Source organism: Rhea americana, unplaced genomic scaffold (genome assembly GCF_003343005.1).
Source record: "Rhea americana isolate MKP2758 unplaced genomic scaffold, rheAme1 scaffold_47, whole genome shotgun sequence".
NCBI classification, from domain to species: Eukaryota; Metazoa; Chordata; class Aves; order Rheiformes; family Rheidae; genus Rhea; species Rhea americana.
In genome coordinates, this window is record NW_028186612.1 from 3,587,371 (window position 1) to 3,609,287 (window position 21,917).

Here is a 21,917-nt window from a genome sequence, read left to right on the forward strand (position 1 = left end):
GCCGTGCCGTGCCGTGCCGTGCCGTGCCGTGCCGTGCCGTGCCGTGCCGTGCCGTGCCGGGCATGGCGCTGCGCCGGTAGCCGCGCCGCCGGACGGGGTAAGGCCCGCGGGGAGGGGGCGCGTCCCGCGGCGGGGCAGCGGGCGCCTCTCGCTCGCGCTTTTCCCTTCCCTTCCGCCCCGCGGGGCAGCGTGTATATACATGTATATATTGCATATATAACTATGTGTGTATATAGGTATATGTGTGTTTATATATATATGTATATATACGTGTATATGTATGCATGCACACAGACACGTGTGTGTATATATATATACACACACACACACACACATACATATGTATATATGGTCTCGTGTTATCAGGCTGCATTAACTTGCTGGGCTGAAGGTAGCGTGGTTATGTCGCCCTTTGCGGCTGCYCGGGTGCCGCCGGGATGCCGAGCGTCCGGACAGCGCGGTGTCTGGCGAGCAGAGTCCGGCAGCACCGAGCCRGGCCCGGGTGTAAGGCCCCTGCTGGATGGGGAGGCCGCTGGGGCGTTGCGGAGGGGGGAAAAGGGCCCTTCGCTGGGCGGGTGGGTGATCRGAGCGCCGGGAAGCGGTGCGGCTTGCTCCGGAGYGAGGTGGTGCTACGGGAGAGGTTAYGCTGCCAGTGCCYGGCCTCAGTGCTACGAGACCAGGCTGGGAGCGTGGCAGGGAAGTTGGGTGCCAGGCTGAAGGAAGGTGCAATGGGGTGGTTTTCCCTGGCCAGATGCTCCTTGGAAAGAAGTGAGTGTTTTTTTTTTTTTTTTTTCTAAATATATATATATTTGCATAGACCTGCTTCTGGTTCACAGCAYGTGTGTTGAACTCACTGATGCGCAGACCAAAAATGTGGGGCACTCTCCCCTCCGGCAAGTGTGGAGGAGAGGCCGGGGCTGGGAACGGGGAGCTGGCAGAGGAAGGTCSTCTCTGGAGAGCTGGGATCTGTGCTGAGTTTGGGTGGTCCCAGGGATCTCCTGGGTCAGGCCCTTGTGTTTCTTCCGTGCCTGGAAGCCGTCTGGCCGGGTTCCCTTTTGCGGTGACTTGCAGATTTTTCCCGTCTGGCAGTTTGTAGTTTTGTGCAYGAGAAAACTCTTCATTGCTCGTGCAAGAGCTCGGCTTCGTTTGCAGGCTCGCGCGTGACTGTCCGGGCTCCTGCGGCGTCGGGGCTTCCCTCTGCAGCCGGGCGCAGCCCTCCCCTTCGGAAGGGTTTGCAGCTTGTAAAAGCTGCTCCGTCGGAGACGGGACGTGTGGCTGGACGCTTGGTTGTGCTTGGGCATCGGCAGGAGACTGCTGGGCTCCGTTGCGTCCGCTCCCGTCTCGGCGCCTGTCGCGGGCCCGGTGCAACGCATGGAAACGTGCACGCTGTCAGCYGTGCTCTGGGGAGACGGAAAATGCGTTACCCAGCCGCAGAAAGGGGAGTGTGGAATTCAACTGGGTTATTTTTTTTTCTTTCTTCCACTAGCCTTCAGATGCTATTTTCTTGGAAAAGCTATAAATGGCTCCCTGATGCCGAACCTGGCACGCTTACCRCGAATCCCCAGACCGTATTTATTTATTTTTCCCTTTTAAGCGCCGCAAGGTGAAACAAGTGATGGGGCCGTTTCCGCGGAAGCCTCCGGGCTGGCGTCGAAGCAGTAACGCGTCTCGCAGCTGCCGATTTCCCACCTGCCGCTCCGCCAGCTCGGCGGCTCCTCCTCGGGCTCCGCGCGGTCGAGATCGTGTCTCTTTCCGGTGCCTTTTGCCGCTTCCTCCGAGCGGCCGGTTTTGAGCACTCGCCGGCAGGAACGGCGGGGAGCTGGCGGGTGGCGAGCCCGCGATGCTGCGCGCCGCCGGGGTTCGTGACTCCGCGCCGGTCCGTGCTGGGTTCTTTCCACCCGCTCGGCTGACTCGGAAGGTTACGGCGCTGGGGTTTGGGATTTAAAGGTTCCCAGCGAATTACTCGCTGCAGGAAAATCGCCCCGTTGCGGCGAAACCTGGGAAGGGAGGACAAGCGTGGGAGCGCTCTCGCGTGGCATCCGAGAGCTGCYGGGGGGGTGCACCGCTGCCGCACCGCGCCGAAGCTCCTGGCGCAACCACGTGGAGCCCTCGGACGGAGGGGAGGAACGGTTTTGGGGCGCGCAACTGGCTGAGCCGCTCCAGCGGCGAGATCCTCTCCCGCTGCAGCACAGACCGGCTTTGTGTCGTGCTCGGAGCGTTCCCCAGCTGGCCGGGGCATTGCCTCTGGCCCGGAGCCTCTTTTTTCTGATGGAGGAAGGATTTTTTTGGGGGGGGGAAGGGGAGCAGCATAGTTGGCTTGGAAAGCTGAACGCCTCTCGGCCTCCCGGGTGCCGTTCCTGGAGAAGGTGCGCTGGGGCTGGAGGCCCAGCTGGGCGCTGCAGTRTCGGTGTGGCCCACCACGGGGAATGGAGGAATTTGGCCCAAAGCCGGCTCACCCTCTGCAGTGGTGGCCGTGGAGGGAAGCGGTCGCCGAGCCAGGGCCATGTGGGTTCGCAGTAAGCCCGGCGTCTTCTAGCAGCCCTTGCTGCTGCTTCCCCTTCTCTGTGCTCTTACTGTGGACGAGCTGCTGCATGTCATCGCTGCGTCAGGTCTCAGGTGCTGGCTTCTGTTAGAGACACCTTGCTGGCGGCCTCCCCTGTGGCAGCAGCACTGGGGCTGGACGAGCAGCAGCGGGACTACCCGGAGTGTTTGACCTGAGCTTCCAGGGCTTTTAGAAGTCAAGGCTGAAAGGTGTGCTTGTCCTGCCAAGAAGAGGGGGATTCAGCTCCAAACCCCGTTCCCTAAACACTTCTTCCATCCCTGGAAGGCTCCCAAATGAATGTTAGTGAAGACCAAGTAACTCCAAATTTAATAAGAACCTGTGTAGGCTGGAGCTTGTCCTGCTCTCCTGAGTTAAAATCCGCATTGGCTTCTGTTTTACRCCTCTTACTTGTGAAACATGGATATTTCTGCAGACCAATTCAGAAGGGGTGGACCTCACCTGCAGAAGGATAGCGAGATTTATCACTTCAGTGAAAGCTCCCCCCATTTCATATGCTCAAGGCTGGCAGAGGATCCGGCACAGCCTAGRGAGGAAAAGCCGCAGCAGCAGCGAAACCAGAGGGTGGAGCTGAGCCAGGCTTTGGCTCCATGCCGTGGAAATCGCATGGGACAAAGTCCAGCGGATAATGTGCCCAGCGAGGCAGGCCGGGGCCACGTGCAGCTAGATCCTGGAAGGAGCTGGCCAACCTTGTGCGTTGGGACGCTGTGCAAACAGCGGTGTGCAGGCCAGGCTCTCGAAGAGATGGGTGGATGGATGGAGTTCAGGTAGCGCTTAAAGATGAAATAGCCTGAAAAAATGGCTCTAGTTGGATGGAGCCCAGCTTGTTGTACACACCTGCTATGGTCAGAAGCCTTCACACTGCGCACCAGAGTGACCTGAYTGGCAACTGGATGGTTCAGGGGAAAAAAAAAAGACTGGTTAGAATTGCTCTGGGAAAGTGTCTGATGGGATGAAAAGTATTTGCGGAAAACGGAGGAGAATCTTAAATCCAGTGCTCTGAAGTGTATTTGTGGCCTCTAAGATGCTCTGAGCACTCCTGCCCTACACTGGAACGATTGCATTTCAGTGGCTGCCTCGGCCACGTGGAAGTATTTCTTGTGCAGCGGCTTCCAAGCATCTGTAAATCTCCAAGGGACTATTAAAATTTTTGCATGTAACAACTGCTATTAGCCCAAACTTCAGGATTGGTGGTGGTGGTGGTGGGGAAATGACTTTTGTCTTAAGTTCTGTTCCTGCCAGTTCCACTGTGGAGATCTGGAGGGGGACACCTCTTCTCTGAAGTATCTGCTGAGACCTGGCAAGCTCCTGCACRTGGAAGTTACTGAGCAGTGAGCTTTTGCGATGTGGATGGTGGATTGCTTGGGTTACTTAGTGCTTTTGTAGAGGGCAGGAGTCAGATCATAGATAAGGTAAATCAGCAATAGCTAAGCGCTCTTCACGGTGGTAAAAGACTATGAAATCTAGCAGAGATTCATCCTGTTCAAAGGGTGCTCTTGCATATTTGCTCTGCAAGGTTGCAGCAGAGATGCTCTATCCTGAGCCTTGGGGACCCTGTGCAAGGGTGATGGGCACATCTGACTCATGCTCACTTCTGTGGCTCTTGCAAATGGATGAATCCTGCCTGTGATCCAAGTTAGTGGTTTGGAGCATCCGCTGCACTKGAGGAACCCAAGTGCTGTGATAAGGGAGGCCTGGGGAGAAGATGTAGAGTGAGGTCCATTCAAGCTAGTGGTGAAGGTCAGCTGAAGGAAAGGTGTGCCTGTGTGCAGAAAAACCCTGTTTTACTTTTTTTCTTGCCAGCCTCTCGTTTATTCCTCTCTGTCACCATCCTAAGAGTGGCCTGGGTATGGTGGAGGGACTGTCCCTTTTTTGCATGCTGGGTCAGTGAGTGTTGCAATGACCAGTGGCAAAGTTATAAGTCATCTTGGAATTTGCAGCAGAAATAATGTGGCTGATGTGGCAGTGTGTGGTGTGCAGGCTGGGATCATGGATCGAAGCAGTCTGAAGATGTAAGTGATGAATAAYCACTACTTGGAAATTGGAGATCGGATTTTTAGCCTTGCTTCCTTTTAGGTTGGTAATGCACTGATGTACTGTGGAGCTGTGAAGCAGGACCTGTTTTGCTGAGCTGGTGAAATGTTCTTCAGTAAAACCACCAGGTGGTCCAAGCTCCTGGGCAGCTTTCCTTGCTGATGCAAGATGCTCACGTGCGTTTATGTAACTGTTGCTTTGCAGTTGCTACCTAGACTGACCCAAGAGGAATTTCAGATTCCAGCAACTGCAACCTCGACATCTTRTGTTTGAGTTTCAGTGCAGAAATATGGTATCGATCACTCTTTACAATCCTTTTGCTGGATTCCAGTTTGGGGAGTTGCTTTTGGAAAACCTAAATGGCTGGTTAATAAACCAGAGGAATGCATTTGCTGCTTCTTGGTCTTATTCCCTCAATGCCGGTGCTCACCGAGTAGCAGGAGTCACTTGAGAAATATGCAAGATATTTCAGTTATTCCTGGTCGGAGGGTGCTGGTGGCAAATAAGAGATAAACAGAGACTGTATTGAGTTGTGCTTAGCTTGTTGCATCATTGGTTTTATAGAGAGGTTCAAGGTCCAGCTCAATGTTATTACTGCCTGGGATAAACCCAGCAGCAGGGTGCATCCAGGCTGCTCGCAAGTTGTGCAGTGTTTTGCCGGGTTGGRTCAGGGTAGGGAAAGGATGTTGTTTTTACTGCTCTCGCTGTGTATTCCTTTGGAATGGCACTGTGCTCTGGGGAGTTGGAGAAACCTTGTGAAGAGATGCCTGGATGGAAGAGCCAGGAAAGGAGTTGAATGCATGTGTGCTTTTTGAAACATCAGATTGTAATTCTCCTACGCTGCTTTCTCCGCCTCCAGATTGTCGGCGGTTGGATTAGCAGTTAGAAGCATTTGCTTTGGTGTCAGTCCCAGGAGCTTGCTCTGGGCAYGCACTGTGGTTCGTGGTGGCCGCAGGGCTCTGGTTGCGGTGTCTTTGAAGTTTCATGGGGCAGGTCCTGCCTGCTTCTCTTGTGAGCTGGCACTCAAAAACGCTGCCCTTGGCTCCTGCTGATCCTGAGGAGCAGCTCTTTGGTGGGAACCATCGTTTGRTGATGGTAGCCTTGGGTAGCCCTTTCTCCTCTTGTGTCCCACTGAGTATTGTGGCTGCTGGATGGCATCAGGGCTGCCTGATGTTCTCTCAGTCTCCATGTCCTCAGCTTTCTGCTAGGATGGCTGGCTCAAGCTGGCTTCGCTGGCTGGGAGGACTTGTTTCCCTAGTGGGATTGGGTTGATGCCTGCTTGCTCCCCCTGTGCAATAAAGTCATTTTTGGCTGTGCTGYCCAGGGGATACGGTGTGCTCTTGAATGCTGATTTGAGTCATGGATGGTTCCAAAGAAAGTACAGCTGTGTTGTTTTCTACATAACTGAGTGATGAAGATCTCCGTCTGCAAACTGGTGTGGCCTCACCTTGCCTGGCTGAAGTGTAAAGGATTTGAGGAGCTATGCCCACTCTTGCTTATTTTTGTTCTGGATGGGGAGATGAAATTCTTTGCTTGCTGGGGTTTTCCCTGATGCTCTCCTCATAGCACTGAAATGTTGAAGACATTYACACAGCGCCTGGGTCTCCTTCACTGTGTTACCTGGCTGATAACTCAAGAAAAAGAAAAAATACTTAATCACTGCAGCATTTCAGTAACTTGCTAACATAGGTGCGTGTCTGCTGGCCTTGCGGATGTGACGGTASGGCGTGAAGACGTGTGTTTTTGTTTGCAGTTTGTGTGGGAGGAGACAAGATCAAACAATTGGCTTTCGGATCTCGTGCGAAAGGTGCTGAAGATGGCAACTGTCTTCGTCTCTCGAGGGAAGGCCAGAGATGAGCTTGTTTCGGTCTTGGCCTATGTCTAGGAAATCCTGCACAGAAGGACTTCCCTTTCAGAAAGCAAATACTACTGAGGCAGGGTAATAAACTGCGCTTTTCATCCTGGATGAGGATCCAAGGAGGTTGGGAACCTCAGAAGGAGGAGTGAGACCTTTTGTACCSAGCTTGTCATTGTATGGGAAGCCAGCCTGCCTCTTGCAATGTGCCTTGCCGGGGAGGTCCAGTTCAGTGTATTGTCTCTGCAGGAGTTTCTCAGGTTGTGTATTTGCTGCAAGGACTTGTCAAGAGGTGACAAAACTGTGAGGTTGTTGTGGAAGAACACAAGATCTTCCAGGCTGACCGTATATGATAAAGTGTCTTTTTTGCTACAGGAACCTCCCTCTCCTTGACATGTTTTGGGCTGGAGTTTTGAAAAACTCAACACCGGGTGTTGATGGACAATTATCATAGATATGGTTTAAGGGCTGCTGTGCTTCTGGCCATGTTCAGGAGTGTTACCAAGGGTCTTTGCTTCTGCAGCAACCTGCCTTACCCAGACGCTGGTGGGTATGGTGGGGAAATCTTTTTTTAAGAGTTGGAGATGGACTAGCTTTCCCTTTGTAGTTCTTGGATTAATCAAATGTGCATTTATTGCACAAGTCTTGAGTTGTTGGTGCACAGCGGTGTTGTGCTTAGCTTTGTGGTTGCATCCTTTTTATTAGCTCACAGTCCTTGAGAAATGAGAAGAGCAAATCATTTGGTCAGGGATTAATGAAAGCTAAGTATGTGTTCCACGTGCATGTGTGCACAGTTGTGTACGTGTGTACAGTTACCACAGACGCCTGTGGTTGGCCTCTTGTAGCATCTGTCTCTGCTTGCCGAGAGCCCCAGCTGGGCCGTGGGGCATCAGGAGATARTCCTGCTGCACTAGGATCAGGACCATGGGGGATCCAGGCTGGTAAATCCCATTCTTGTCCTATGCAACCTACTGAGAGCTATTCTCCCTGTGATATTTTGGGCCTGTCTCTGATGTAATCTCCCAAGAAATGGTCTGCTTGCTCCTGAAAGTGTGGTTCTGGATGGGTGAGCAGTTGCTTACCTAGCATTACCAAAGCAACGAGTTGTTGCTTTCCATGACTCATGAAAATGCACTGTGGGCTCTCTTAAGAATGGCTGAGATCATTTTTTGGCTGAGTCTAAGCATCTGGTTTCCTTAGCAAATAGCAGTGGAGGGGGAGGGGATTTCCAAACTTGTTTCTTTGTATGTGTGATCTGGGTTTTTGAGCTCTCCTAGAATAAAACACCAACTTCATTTTAAAAGCRGGGGAGGGAAAAGACCTGTGACTTTCATATCTGTTTAGGTTTTGCAGCCTTGCTTGTTTTGCGTTACAGAGGGAAGAACTAATAACATTAGAGGAGTGGACACTGTTTTCCTCTTAAATAAACAAGTAGAGAAACATTATGGGTGGCATTTTTCTTTCAGAGCATATCCTTCTTGGGGAGGAGAAGGAGGCACAGAGGAAAATTATGCAAACAAATCCATAAGCCTGTGGGGTTTTCATTGTTGTTAGTTTGCTCAAGCAGAGGATTCTTTGAACATACAGTGCTGCAGAAGGTAGAGCGTGAGCGAGAGGGATCTGACGTCTGATGAGCGTGACTTTTGAGACCATTGATTTGCTCTCTGGTTATGTCTGSTTAATCTGAAAGGAGGAGTATTTGCATGGGCCAAAGGTGCAAGATGGGTGTTAGCTGGAAAAGAATCACGTCTTTAATAGCCGCATGGTAACTTTGGATAGGGAGAAGGTCCCCAAGTGCTTTACAGCCTCTGCAACCAGCCTACAGCTGCCTCTGAAGAAGAGCAGCCTTTCAGGTGGAGCATCTCTTCCTTGCCCAAGTTTAGCTGCCCACGAACAGGCAGAGAAGAGAGGAGAAACGCTCTGTAGGCAGAAGGTAACGGTTGGAGATATCGCAGCGTTGAGTTTAATGCACCTGCACTTTGCAGGTGGTGGTAGGAGTGAGGGCTACGCTTGTTCAACCTGGTCCTACGGCAGGGTCAGCTGACTTCAGGAATTTAATAGACACAGACTGACCTCTCGTCGCGTGTGTGCAGCCTGCTAGCGCTCCGGGTGTAGTGAGGTCGGCTGGCTGCGGCAGGCAGGCGCGTGTCCCTGCACCTCGGGGAAGTGGGTGAGATCTAGCGCGGGGTCTGCCCCAGGAACGGCAGGAATGCAGAAGCGTAACCGGCTGGCCCGCGAGCCGTGAGGTGACGTTACCGAACGGATTTGGGCTCACTTCCTTATAGCTGCAGAGATGAGATAAGATAGAAACTCTGAAATGTTTGCAGCGAGAGCAGCGAGGCTTCCTCCTTCTGCCCCGAGCGTGTCCTGCGGGGCAGGAACRGCCGACTGGGTACCCACACAGCCAGCGGAAAGCAAAGTCCGCTTGCTCGAGGAACAGCGCAATTCGGCTGAAGACGGCGGCGCTGTGTCCTGCCCTTTGGATCGGYGCTGGGGTGGTTGTGCGTGGAAATRCTCAAGCTGCTCTGTGCACCAAGGTTTCTCGAGTCCTTCCTTCCTGTTTTCCTCTTCCTCYCCGTTTCTCTGTGCCTTGYTTAGTTAGCTAGCTCTGGGCAGAGTGGGTGAACACTGCTGATCTAATCAAAAGTATAGTATTTACCCCCTTTTCCCACCAATGTGGCGTAATCTGTGCAGAGCCCAGCAGCAATCCGAGTCTTCTAGGTCTTAATATTTTCCTTTTGTGCAGGAAAGGAAATAAAGGCAACCTGTGGTCTGCTCGTGTTAATGGTGCTTGTGACTGTTTGACTTCGGGGACAAAGTTTGCTGCTCAGCCCAGCTGCCAGATGGCCACCACCTTGCACCCYGCGTGCGCTAGGTGGGTTCAGTGCAAGATGATCTTGTTGGAGATAATTGGGTGTAGGATGTTCCTCTGCCCCCTGGGCTGGCTGTGCTGGGTCMCTGCTGCGTTGAGCTCTGCCTTGTTTTGCTCTTGGTGGTGTTTCTGCTGGGCGAGACCCACCAACGGGTATAAATCTGGTAGTTTGGTGAACGGTGGACGCCAGCAGACAAGTTGGAGGGCTGGAGCCAGCTGGAGTAGCTGACTTCCAAGGCTTTACCTGACTTGGTGCTGCATAAATTAAGTGAAAGCAAACTTTGACAAGCTATTTTTTTTCTTTTCCATTTTCTTCTTCCTGTTGTGCCTTCATCTCACCCTCCCCCCTGCCAATGTGTAGTGCAATGAATCAGCTTTGGCTTGAGAGGCCACCACCTGGGTACCTCCAAGGGCCTTGTACTGTCTAGGCAGGAATTGCTAAGAGACAGATTTTTCTCATCTCTAACTTACAGATGGGGTTGTTGGAGCCCTCTTACCCCACAACCAAGTCATTTCCCCCCAGTCTAAGGTTCCTACTATATAGCACTGGGCAAAGAGTTGGTCATCACATTCCTCCCCCCCAAAATTAGTAATTAAATTTAAAATACTACTTTTTTAATTTGAGCCTTTTAGACTTCATGGCTTTTACATTTCAACTTTGGCGTCTATAAGTCTTYAGCAAAAAAGGAGGGGGAAAAAAAAAAGGAAGTGAAAGGAAGTGGGATTCTGATGTAATCATGTGACTCCAGGAGCTGGGTTTCGTGAGAAGTACTCAGTTATGTGAGCACAAGCGATGCTTGGGGTCATGCTGTGGTCTAGCAGCTGGGAAAAAAAAAAAAAGAATTGGAAGCAGAACCTTCTACTCCTGACTCGCCTTTCCAGTGTTGTGACCAGTGAATGTTGCTTCCTCAGTGGCAGATGTCTGCCCTATTGCTAGAGGAGATACAGCTTGTGTGTGCAATCCGCTTTTGCATTTTAAAACTGAGAAAGGGCCTTGCTGCTGAATCAAGGCCAATGCAGACTGCAATATAAGCTATATTACCTAAGTTGCATTGAGTTATCCTCCTGTCAACTTTTAATCTTTGTTGGGTTTTTCACTGTTTCAGGGGTTTCAGGGGACTAGCACTGACTGGTTGATGGAGGAGCAGTTTCTGTCTGTTCTCTTGCCAGTTTGCTTTCTGCAAAAGCATACCGACTATTTCTCCATGCTGGACAAGATCAGGTCTAAATGTTCAGAGAAGTACAAATACTATGATAATACAGAAATGAGGTTCCTCTGCTGCTTGTGGCTGCGAGGACAGGAATTGGGTGGCTTGGCTGGGTGCCTTTGAGCTCTCCAAAGCTGAAAGCCAGGCAAATGTGAGTTCTTTGCTTAACTCTCCTTGGGCAAGTCCTATTAGCATGAGTGAAATAAGAGCACAACACCAGAATGGCAGAGCGTTGCTCTCTGAAGACGACCTAAACGAGCCAGCAAAGCCAGCACGTTTCTGTACAACGTGGGAGATATTTATTCTGTGACTAAGCACAAAAGTTGAGAGATGGAAAAGGTCCTATTAGATCATCTAGTCCACCTCCCTGCTGGCACACAGTTTTTCTCCCAGGAGAATATTTCTGAATGCGCTGTAGGACAGAAGGAAGTAGTTTACTTAGGGCACTAGGTAGGACTAGCAGGCAGCTTGTGCAGATGAGGAACGTGTATGTGACTCGACTTGCCATGCACAGTTACTTACAGCAACAGGATTTTGTAGTAAAAGAGCTGAAAGCCCTCGATGCAACATTCCTCGCATGCTTGGAGCTTTCCTGGTGATTTATTGGAGCTTGGTTTGTGCAGGCATCAGCTTGTCTTCTTTTAAATGTTCTAGAGGAAAAAAAAATCTAATTTTGTCTTTATATTTATGATGGAGCTGGTGGTTCAAAACCCAGTCATAATAGATGAAAACGAGAAGCCTTCTGCTATGGAGAGGTCAGCCAACTAAACATCTGTGTAGCTGGCCTGGCCTCGGTGTGCTGGGATCTACGACAGCAGGGCGTAAAACCTCTTGGAGGATGTGTCAGAAAGGTGCAGGTGGAAATGCTGTTGCTAGGACAAGCGGAGCAGTGCTGGAATTTCAGGCAGCAGCTTGGGGACCATCAACACTTYTTCGTTTATTATTCCTTAGAATGTGCAACCAAAGCATAGCCTCATGCATGTACTTAAAAAAAAAAACCAAAAAACAAACAAAAAAATCCCCAAAACAAAACAAACAAACAAACAAAAAAACCCTCCCCTCCTTCTCTTGATTTGATCTGTGCCTGAGGGTGCTTGGCACCTCCCAGGACTGAAATCACTGACTCCTGATGCAAAGGAACTGATTCTGTCCCCACTTGGGCCCTGGTTCGAGGAAGAATTGGAGCACGTGCTGAACGCAGCTGGAGGACTGCAGCAGAAATTTCCTACTAGGACATATGTTGACCTGCCCTCTTGGATTGAGACTGCTGGGTTTTGCATTTCGGATAACTGCCGATTCCAAGGATGTCTCCTGGTTTAAGCTAGTGTGAGATCGTTATTTGGGATTAGAAGCCAGGTCTGGTCTGTGGTGCAGGTGAGCTACCAGGCTACTGCCTCACCAAGGTGTGTTTTGCTGGTGGTGGCACTGTGTTGGGCCCCTGGGGCTGTGCTCTGGCCTGAGGATCAGTTTAGTGACACTGCAGTGTTTTGTGTAATTTTCTGCAGATATTACAGGATCTCACCAGGCTCATTACTCTGTTTAGTCAGGAGAAGCTACCCCYTAAATCCTCAGGAGATACAGGCTGAGTGTTTTGGGGTACAGGCCATATCCCTGGCAGCCATGGTCTGTCTTTTGGYATGTTCTGTGGAAGTGACARTGTCGCAAATGGTATTTTCCAGGAGAACTTCCAGCTCTTGTAAATGAGCTCCAAGACGCACTTCACCCCCCCCCCCCCACTTCCAGACATCATCTAGGGAGGAGGGAGCTGGATCAGGGCACAGTGCATGCAGGGAGCAAATCTGCCTTATTAATACTTAATTTAGAGAAATCTCTGTCTCAAGATGTAAAAAACAATTGCAAATGCTGTCTGGACACCACCTCTCCACATCAATTAGAGGCTTTAAATGCTCAGCAGGGAGGATTAAATAGAAAACTGAAATCTTTCCATCATGACAGCCTTCTGGTTTCCATTGAAATGCAACTGAAGAACTGGAAAGGCTTCTGTGTTTTGTTGTGATATTCAGGCATATGTTTCTTTCCAWCCTGGAGATTAATTCTGTCTGTCTGTAACAGGGTCGTGGGAATCGATATTGAATTGTACTGAGAAAATGGTATTTCTCCAGAGCTCTGTTCTAAAAGTAGTTGGCTGTTTCTCCACTGTGTCTAGTAAGTGACCTGGTTTTGAAGCAGCTGAGCAACGGCTGCTCTCATGGTCCTCAAGCTCCTGGGTGGTGGTGTGTGGCTGCCCTGACAATTCACGGTTGGTCTGTGGTCTTTGGAGGGTGAGGGGATTCTCTCTTGGGGTCAAACTTCCTCCAAGGTGTCTGAAAAACCTCCACCTTCTTCTGGCTGTGGCTTTCTGTTGCACGGCCCTGGGACTTGCAAGCTATAGGAAAGGAAATTACTCATAGCTCTGCCTCCTCTGTAGGCTGTGCTCAGCACTGGTGAGCTGTCATGACCAGCCCTAAACTGTGCAATGCCTTAAGCTGGATTTAGAGGCAAGATCTGCATTTTCCTTGTCTTTTCCTCCTCATGTGCTTCTTCCCTGGCACTCTGGTGCATGCGTAAAGAAGCACAGGCAGCGTTGTTGCCCTGTTGCTCAGGGCTTGAGGAATGAAGGAGAGCTGCTGCAGGAGCCATGCTCTGCCTGGCTCACACGAGGGTAGTGGGTCACTGTTTTGTGATGGCAGGGCAGACCCAGGAGGCCCTGGGGGCTTTTAGCTTAGGACAGTCCTATCTGCTCTGCATGCCTTTTGGGATGTGTGAGTGTACAGCTGTATGCTGCCCGATCTGGTTCTTGCACTGTTCATTTGTGTTCAGCTGTATACAGAGGAAAGTGTACTTGAGTTCATGTGATGCTRCAGGTCAAGAGGACAAGGAAGAGAACAAAACCAGACCCACGTGTTTCTGTTTCATAACCTCTGGTGGTGGTATGGTGATGGACACACAAACCAGCAGCTTGTGAAGGCAGCAGTCATCTGAGGCTATGCATAAACACAGTCCTATTGCCTGAAAACACGGGTACATTTTAATCTTAGAAGGCCACCAAGCACTCACTGAGCCTTACTTCTTTGTTTGGTCTAATATTAATTCAGAATTAGATAACAGAATTGACATGAGCAAGAAAAGGACCTTGGATTCTGTGGCACTCTCCGGGGCTGTTCCTCAGGTCCTAGCCTCTGTTTGCCATGGGCCTTGTGCTTCTTGTCTGCAGGAAAAGATAAAATAACCCTGTAACTGGTTAGAGAGGTGCTGGGCAGGAAGTGGTAATAGGTTTCTTGCACTCATCTTCACAGTCAATTGGAAAGTTGTATTTTGATCAATTGAATCCAAATGGGCTGTAGGGGGTGAAGCTGAGCTTGTTAAAGAGGATGCTGTGAAGCAGGAAGGCTGCGAGAAGGACTATTGATCACGGGTGGCTGAGTACCAGATGATGGTACACAAGGAGGCAGGAGGTTGGTAGGACAAATGGTATGAAATGCAGGAGTTAGCCTGTGTGCTATCAGCAGGGTATTGCAAGCAAGAGAAAGTGGGTCAGTTAGCAAGTGGGCTCTTTGTGGGAGGTGGCACAGTGACCTMAAAGCCTTGAGGACTGTCTGAGCAGAGCTACTGCTGACATACTGCATGACCTGTGCCAGTTGCTGCGAGGTCTTGCAGATAACATAGGCAATGAGATGGACCTTCCTCCTTCCTGGTCCCAAGCTTGGTCAGTCRGTGACAACTTCAACATTAGAGCACGTTGGACCAGTCATAAAGCTTATAATGATTTTGGTGCTTCAAGATCAAAGCTACAGAGATGTTGTTGGTTCCTGGCTGTCCTCACCTTTGGGGAAATTTGGTGTTTGAATCCCTGGAGCAAAAGCTGGCTCTTGGGTTGGGTTCTCCACTGCACCACATTGGCTTTGCAGCTCCTGAAGTAGGACTTCATTCATGGAGATGCTTCATTTCTGATGCCAGATAGTAGGAAATCAATGCTGCATAGACATCTTTCTGCCAGTTGCTTTTGCCAGGAAAAATTTCACCCTGAGACAAATGCTTTTCTGAGGACATACTTCGTCTGAATGTTTTTGTGTCTGTTCCTGCTTTTAAGTTTCTGCTCCTCCTTCTTCCTCTTTTTTTCCAGGGACATAGAAGAAAGAGGTCTGAAACTTCACTTTTCCCAAAATATTTTTTGATTGTTCCCCCCCCCCCAAGTCTCTTGGCATTTCATCTGAAATGTAAAAATAGCCACAAAAAATGATGGAAGAAATTTTAATGCTTCTCTGCCTTGGCTTTYATCTTATATACCCAGAGATATTCCTTCTGCCTTGCTGTCTCTGCTTAGGATGTATGTTCAGGGAAAGTGGAAAGGGTTTCTRTTGGTATAACTTGCATCAGAGTTTATTACTTTGTTTTATAAGTGTGTAAAAAATTACCTGAGGATAGGATTTTGTCTTGTGAAAGAGCAAAGGATRTAGAACAGTGCTTTCCCCAAAGTGGAGGCCTTCATCCTCAGCAGGGGGCTGTGGGCTTAAATAATCCTAGCTTGGTTGSCTTGAGTGAGATGAATGTATAAGTTTGCAGGAGATGAGGACCTGGGCCCTTTAGACTTCATTTCAGTGCTTGATTTAAAACATTGCATTTGAGCATACTGGGCAATCAAATTGCTTTTTGGAGGGCATCTTTGTAAGAGCTGGACTTAAGTGTGTAATCAGGGTATTGGCAATTGGTTCAGCTCTGCTAGTGGCTGGTTGAAGGAGTTCGTAACAAATGTGAATACAGTGGAGATGCAGTTTTTCATTATGTAAACCTTGATGCAAGTTAAAATCCGGACAAGTGGGGGCCACATGTGTTTTCTGGAAGATTGCTCTGCTTGACCTCCCTTTTATATATGTGTAAAATAGATTAGCCTTAGCCTGATAGGGCTGTGTTGTCTGTTTGTTGCTAATAGAGAGCCCTTTAACCCTTTCGATTGCTTCCTTATTTTGTGAATTTTCAGAAGTTTGTGATCTTTGCGCAGAAATCAAAGCTGTTGTATATGCCAGTATGAATTGGTGACTATTCTACTGCAGTTGRTAGAGGGCAAGATTATTACTTGGAGGATTTAAAGCTCTTATTCTATGTATGCATGCTGGAATCAACGGGATGGCTCAGGAGATGGTGCACTGGTTTGYCATAACTGAGTCTGCTGAATCCAGTTGCATTGGCTAGATCGCTTGCTGACTGAAGGTATCCTCCATCATCTTCTGTAGAGACAAGCACAATCTTTCTTCTCTCGATGCCACACTGAGGTTSAACAAAAGCTTTTAAATCAATTTAAGTGTTGTGCCAGTAAATGGAGATAACAAGTAGTTCTGTATGAAGATGCATGAACTGAAAGTTGACTTTCATGCAATGTAGTTTTTGGAGCACTGGCTCGCCCCTTATGTGAGCTGTGGTGATGCATGTATGYCACCTCTTGCTCAGCAACCTGATTAGTGTGCCTTCAGAAACAGYTTTATCTTCTCATCATGGCTCATGCAATCTGCCCCTTAAGCCCACTCTGAAGAGTTAAGCCGGCAAATCTGGCCTGGTGGGTTACATGTGCATCTCCAAAAAGTCCTTTCAGGTTGAATGCTCAAAAACATAGGTGCCTAATCTTAAATKACTACTCTTTGACCACCCTGCTCGGGTGGGTGCATTGGATAACCTGAGCAGAAAAGTGTAGCCAAAATTTAAGTTGCTTTGAGTAGCTCCTGTGTATGAATGCCTTGTGCAGGGACCTGTGTGTGCACAGAACTGATTGTGCTGTCATTTYGAGAACAAAACTATAAGGATAAGGTTGAGATGATCATAGCCAGCCTGTAATATTTCAACCACTCTTTTTTTGCATTCAAATCCATCTTTGCCAAGCGTGCAGGCTGTTTGAATGAGCTATCAGCATGCATACATTTGTATTCTCACAGTTAAAACAATTCCACTTGCTTTGCTGTCTTTAACGCTACCCCAGCCCTGGCCTCTGAAGCTTTTTGAAAATAACATTTACAATAATATTTTTAACAGTTCCGTAGTATACAAAACTCCAGCACCCTGGCAGGACTCCCGGAAACTTGTTGAAAGTTAATGTGGTCAACCCTTAAAAAGGAGAGATTTTTTCCGCTTGACTCTTGCTTGTTAAACTCAGCCCAACATGTTGTTCCCTGCTGCTTAAAAAAACAAGGAAAGTCCCAATTTTAGCAATGCTAGGTTGAGTAGCTTTCCAGCTGAGCCAYACTTCAGGGGCAACTGTGGCTGCTTTTCTTTTAATGGTGGTGTATCCCTGCATCTTCAAACCAAAGTGTAAGTGATGTTCAGGCTGGAATAAGTCCGCAGAAACCTGCGGGTGATACTCTGCAGTGGGAGTTGCTGCTTGTTCGCACGACAGCAGTGACAAGACATCCTGGCTTTGAGGGTGTGTTGAGGCCGATGCTGGCCTGCGTGGGACAAGAACAGTTCTTGGAGAGATGAGATGCTGTAAAACTTGCTTTGAAAAGTAGGCCAGTAGAGACACCAACAGGGCAGCACTCCTCCCTCTTCCCTAACCCCCTATCATTCCTTCCAGTAACCCCCTTGCACTTACTTCTGTGCGTCACCTTGAATTCAGGACATAACTCCTCTTCTGCAACCCCTCCTTCCATGCCTTGCRTTCCTCACCCTCGATGCACAGACCCTCGAGTCGCAGCTAGCTGGACAGTACTGTGCTGTTGTCTTCCTTGAACTCAGTCTCAACTGTTCCCTTTCCCACCCTTGGAGAACAAGGAAGAATTGGAATTAGTTTTTGAAGTGGGAGGCTTGCCTGTAGCTCATYTGTGGATACCCGTTCTGCACTGAAGTAGCCTCATGATGTTGAGCTACTTTGCAGAAGTGAGTTCAGCTCGGTCAAATCAAAGCTGCTTTTTTCCACRTGAGAGCATCTACACTGAAGTTTCCTGCGGCTTCACTAACCTGCAGGAGTTTCCTGGGCAGACAGGCTCTAAACAGGAGCAGCCCAAGCTTCTTGCATGCGCTGCACTGTCCTGAAATGTGGATACTGAATTGCCCTGGCATCCCTGGTGGCTCATATTTCCCGGAGCTCCTGCTTTTGTCGTTTGTGTGGCAGTAGGAGACGTTAGTATGGTGAGGTTAGTCAGGCAGTAATTTGTTGCTGATTTACAATGGAGACAGGTTTCACCAGCTGTCAGAGCGGAAAGTGGGAGCCGTATTTCGGATACTTGTGCTGTGACCTGCCAGCGCTTGAAAGCTCTGACCAGAGGGCTTGGTGGGGGGAGTGGGGAGATGCTGCTTTGAAGTGCATCCGAGCAGAAACAGACTTTCCCCCTCCTTTTTTAAGGGAGATAATAAAAGGGCAGAATTTGTACTAGAAACAGGAATTTGTCCTTCTGTAACAGGAAGCCGCTTGTATGTATTTTTGGGAAGCCACGGAAATCGCCAGTGTTCGTGATCCAGTTTGAAGGCTGGCTGTCCTCAGGATTTAAAAGAAACTTACTAAAATTAAAAAAAGTTTTTCTCTCATATATGCGTGGAAATCTGCACTGTGTGYGGGGGCTGATTCGATGATGAGAGCTAGGCTGTGGCAGGGATGACAAAGAGGGAAACAGGATTTTGCAGAGGGAAAAAATCACTGATTTTTCTGGAGTTTGGTTATGTGGTTCTTTTGGGCATTTGCTTTTGTGTCTAGTTGCAGATCCCAAAACTAGTAAGTGGTTGTGTGTATGTCAGGCCACTTTGGCCTATAGATATCCAAGTTCATGGRTGCAGTTGTCACAACCAAGGGCCATATTTTGCTTGCCTAAATTCTGTCCAGTGCCTTTGCCTTGTCAAGGTCTCCAGAGAGCCATTAGAAAAAGCCTGACTCTGATGGGAGAGTTAACCCAGGCTAGCCCAGGAATTTCAGGTCAAATTTAGGCTATCTGTATGTGGCCCTCTGTGCAACCTCTATGCACAGCTTAATTGCTGGAAGTGTCACATTAATTTTGAAAGCAAAAACAGTGAAGGTTTGGGCTGTTTCCTGTTTCTTCTTGTAATCAACTGGAGTTTTTACCCTGCTTTTGTGGATTTCTGCGCTCTCTCATGCAGATAACCACTTCTTTCTCAAGACAGGATTTTAAACCTTTGTCCAGTGTGTTAGTTGCTTCCTTGCCTCCTTGTTTCTCTTGAAGCAGACGGAGCCGAGCGTCCTATGGCTTTATGCTCTTGGCTTAAATGGCGTTCTTCTGAGCGGAAGCCGCAGCAGCAGAAGGAACAACGCACTTAATGGCACACGTACTTCTCTGCCAGTGCTGCTTGCTTATCGGTTTCCCTTCCTGCTCGTCTCTCTCAAAATAGGTTGGGTAAATATCCTCCTGCTTGCCAGCATGAAGGCTCTGGAGCTGCTGAAAACTTTAATCCGCGCTTGCAGTTGCTTGTGGTTCACTTCAGTGTTTCAGTTTTTTTAGATTGATTTGTCTGAGCTGAGATCTTTGGGAATTGCCTTTTTGTGCTGCTTCTGCACAACATACGGCGTGTAATACTCCAGCGTTTGTGCCTGYGCCCTGGCACACGCCGCTTTCATTGACTGCAGGACAGGGTTGCCTGCAGCGACAGCGGAGCCAGAGTCTCTTACACTTTCAGCTCAGGCTTTGTAAAGTATCCGAGACATCGCTCTATTGGTTGTGCTATCGTTTATGGCCAAAAATTCTACCTGTGTGCYTATCGGCCAGCTGAACTGGCCTGGTCTTTACTGACCGCTTCTCTAGCACTACTATTTAAAGGGCGCTTGTCTGAGGTAGGCTCTGCCTCTGTTCAGCCTGAAAGGAGATTTCCTACTTAGAGTACGTAGGAGCAAGGACTGGCTTACGGTTCAGGATAATAGTCTAAATTTCTCAGTGAGTGAAGAAAGCCCTTTGCACTGAGCTTTGGCTAAGTGCAGCATCCCAGGTAAACTGAATCCAATTCTGCATTGGCCTTGGTCGAACTAGAYGGGTCCCACAAGTAATGTGGTGGCCATAGGCAAGGTGTCTGGAAGGGACATAGGAATGCTGCCTGCCATGAGGGATGTATGTGGTGTTTATTGCTGCTGAGAGCTGCTTAGATTTGGGGTTTTTCTTTTCCACAAGGAGATAAGTCAGAGAAAGGCTGATCCAGCCTTTAGAAACCTTGTCTGGAATTTAGAAGGCCTAAATTTAGGCCTTTGTTGGTTGCCCCTTGAGACTTGCTTTCTGTTCCTGCTGTCTGTCTGGTCTCCAAACAAGTATCACTCCACAATGAAATGTRTTGAAGATGGTATTGTAATAAGAGTGTTGATGCAAGTGAGTTGCTTCCCTCTGTAAATGCCCTGTATTCTTGAGTAAGTTTTCTCTATCCTCCCCTTACAAAAGGAGACCTGTGGCCTATGTGTAGGCTCATTACTCCAAGATGTGTTGGTACATTGGTACAGAAGGGTGCCAGGATGATTGTATGCAGGACTGTTCTGTTGCCTTTGGGGTGCATATTGGACTGTTGGACTCAATTCCTAGAGAAATAGCTGGCCTCTTTCTCCCCACCCTGAGTGATGGTGTTTGTTTTGTTTTTTGTTTTTGTTTTGTTTGTTTTTGGAAGAGTGGTCTTGTTCATTCTTTATGCCAGTTGTCATGTTCATGTGTAAACTCTGTGTATGTTTGTTATTACAGGGTGGATGCTTGAGAGTGGAGGATAAGGTACAAGTATCTGGGACCTGTGGAATGGAGCCCTGATGTAGATGGAAAGATGGGTAAGAATTGGATTACCTTGAAGCAATTAATTCTCTACAGCCTGCTTATTTTGRTTGGGGTTACCCAGCATGACAACACCGTGGGAGACACTGCTGCAATGCCCTGGTTAAATATTATAGTGTTTTCTAATTTTTTTCCCCATTCCAGTGGTGACAGAATTGGACAAATTCTCTTAGCGTGGTTTGGTGGGTCATGTTCTTGGGGGGAACTGGAGTCTTTTGCCAGCTCTGCCTTATATTTCTAAGCAGGGCATCTTCCATTCCCTCTATCACTTATCCCAAGGATGCTTCAGTTTCAAACAGAGCCATTGTATGTTGCATATCTAAATGATGATCTAGTTTACTTGCACTTTTTGCCCTCTTCTGCTGGAATGACAGAGTAGGTGTATATCAGAAGCCCTGTAGTGGTGAAGGACACTCTTGTTAAGTGGAGATTACCTGTAGCTCTAGAGGTACATAATAATCTTGATCTCTGCTCCTAAAGAAAGTTTTGTTATGATAGAAATTGGGACCACTTGGAAGTGCTGGACTGTCTTGAGTTTTAGCGCATGAGTAACCAAGTAGGTTACTCTTGTACAAGGTGTGTCTTGCAGGTAGTGTGAGGCTTGAGTGCCCTTGAGCTTATCATGCTGTTGGCCATCGAGCTACCTGCATTACTCYTACAAAATCCTTCATTAGTTACAGAAGAACAGCAGTGCTGTGCTTAAGGTTCCTGAAATCTGTCCGTCTCACATCAGGGACACAGCTGGAGSAACTGCCCAGTGTCTTCCCATCCTGGCCCTCCAGGAATTGCTGTGGGAGGAGCTTCATAGAGGACACCTGCCTTAGTGAGAACAGCACTGGTGCAGTGCTGTGGGGCTAGGTTTGGGATTCAGCAGGCATTTCATGCATTTAAGGGCATGTTTCTAGTACAGCAAAGCTCTTTGCAGAATGAGCATTGAGCACAAAAACACTTCCAGAAGGGATCTGTAAGCCAGTCATTAGCTGCCCTAGCACCTGTAGGGCTTTCTACTCCTTTAATCTTGCTGRTAAAAAGCTCAGCAGGTTGAAGGACAAGGCTGGATTCTGCCTCACAAGGGTGTCACTCCTTGGTTAACATGTCGAGCCTAATTGTGCTTTGATTCTTGTTTCCTTTACCAGAAGAGGAGGAAAGCAGAGATCTCAGAGTCCYGAGTGAAGCCAGACACTTCACTTTCACATTTACAACACTTACACAAGTTACTCAAACTTTTCAGAGCTGGTTGAAATGATGTTTAAAAAATTTCCGATAAATTCAGGGATCATYCCCTAGCCTTATAAGAAGGTGATACAGAGTTTGGTGGTGTTTTGAATTAAAAAAAAGAGAAACACTAAGCCATTGCCACTGTTTGTCCTCTCATGCAAAAAAGGAGGATAGGAGAAAAGCAGTGTTCCCCTATCCTGGATTTACAYCTCTTTAGTTTGCTGTTCTCTCTCCACTAATTAAGAAAATGTTTTGGAAAAAGGGGGGGGGGGGAGAGAGAGGGAGAAAACTGACTTTAAGCAAGGTAACATGAAAAAGAGGGGAGGAGAAAGTCCAAAGCTGATGGAATGACAAATTTCACTTAAAAATCCCTGGTGGGAAAACCCAAAACTTTTTAGAGAAATTTTCACTTCAGAAGTTAAAGCCACTGTTTTGTCAATGC

At 48.5% G+C, this 21,917-nt stretch overlaps 1 protein-coding gene across 2 annotated transcripts in view; it reads left to right on the forward strand.

Annotated features, from left to right (window-relative positions):
- The first annotated feature begins 6 nt into the window (after window positions 1-6).
- Window positions 7-21,917, forward strand: part of LOC146589309 (mitogen-activated protein kinase kinase kinase 3-like) — a 73,372-nt gene continuing 51,461 nt past the window's right edge. For both annotated transcript variants that reach the window (XM_085316474.1, XM_085316475.1), the window contains exons 1-2: window positions 7-97; window positions 20,174-20,253. In XM_085316474.1, coding sequence (XP_085172600.1) covers window positions 20,250-20,253 — 4 coding nt within the window. In that variant the 5' untranslated portion in view covers window positions 7-97; window positions 20,174-20,249. The remainder of the gene's footprint in view (window positions 98-20,173; window positions 20,254-21,917) is intronic.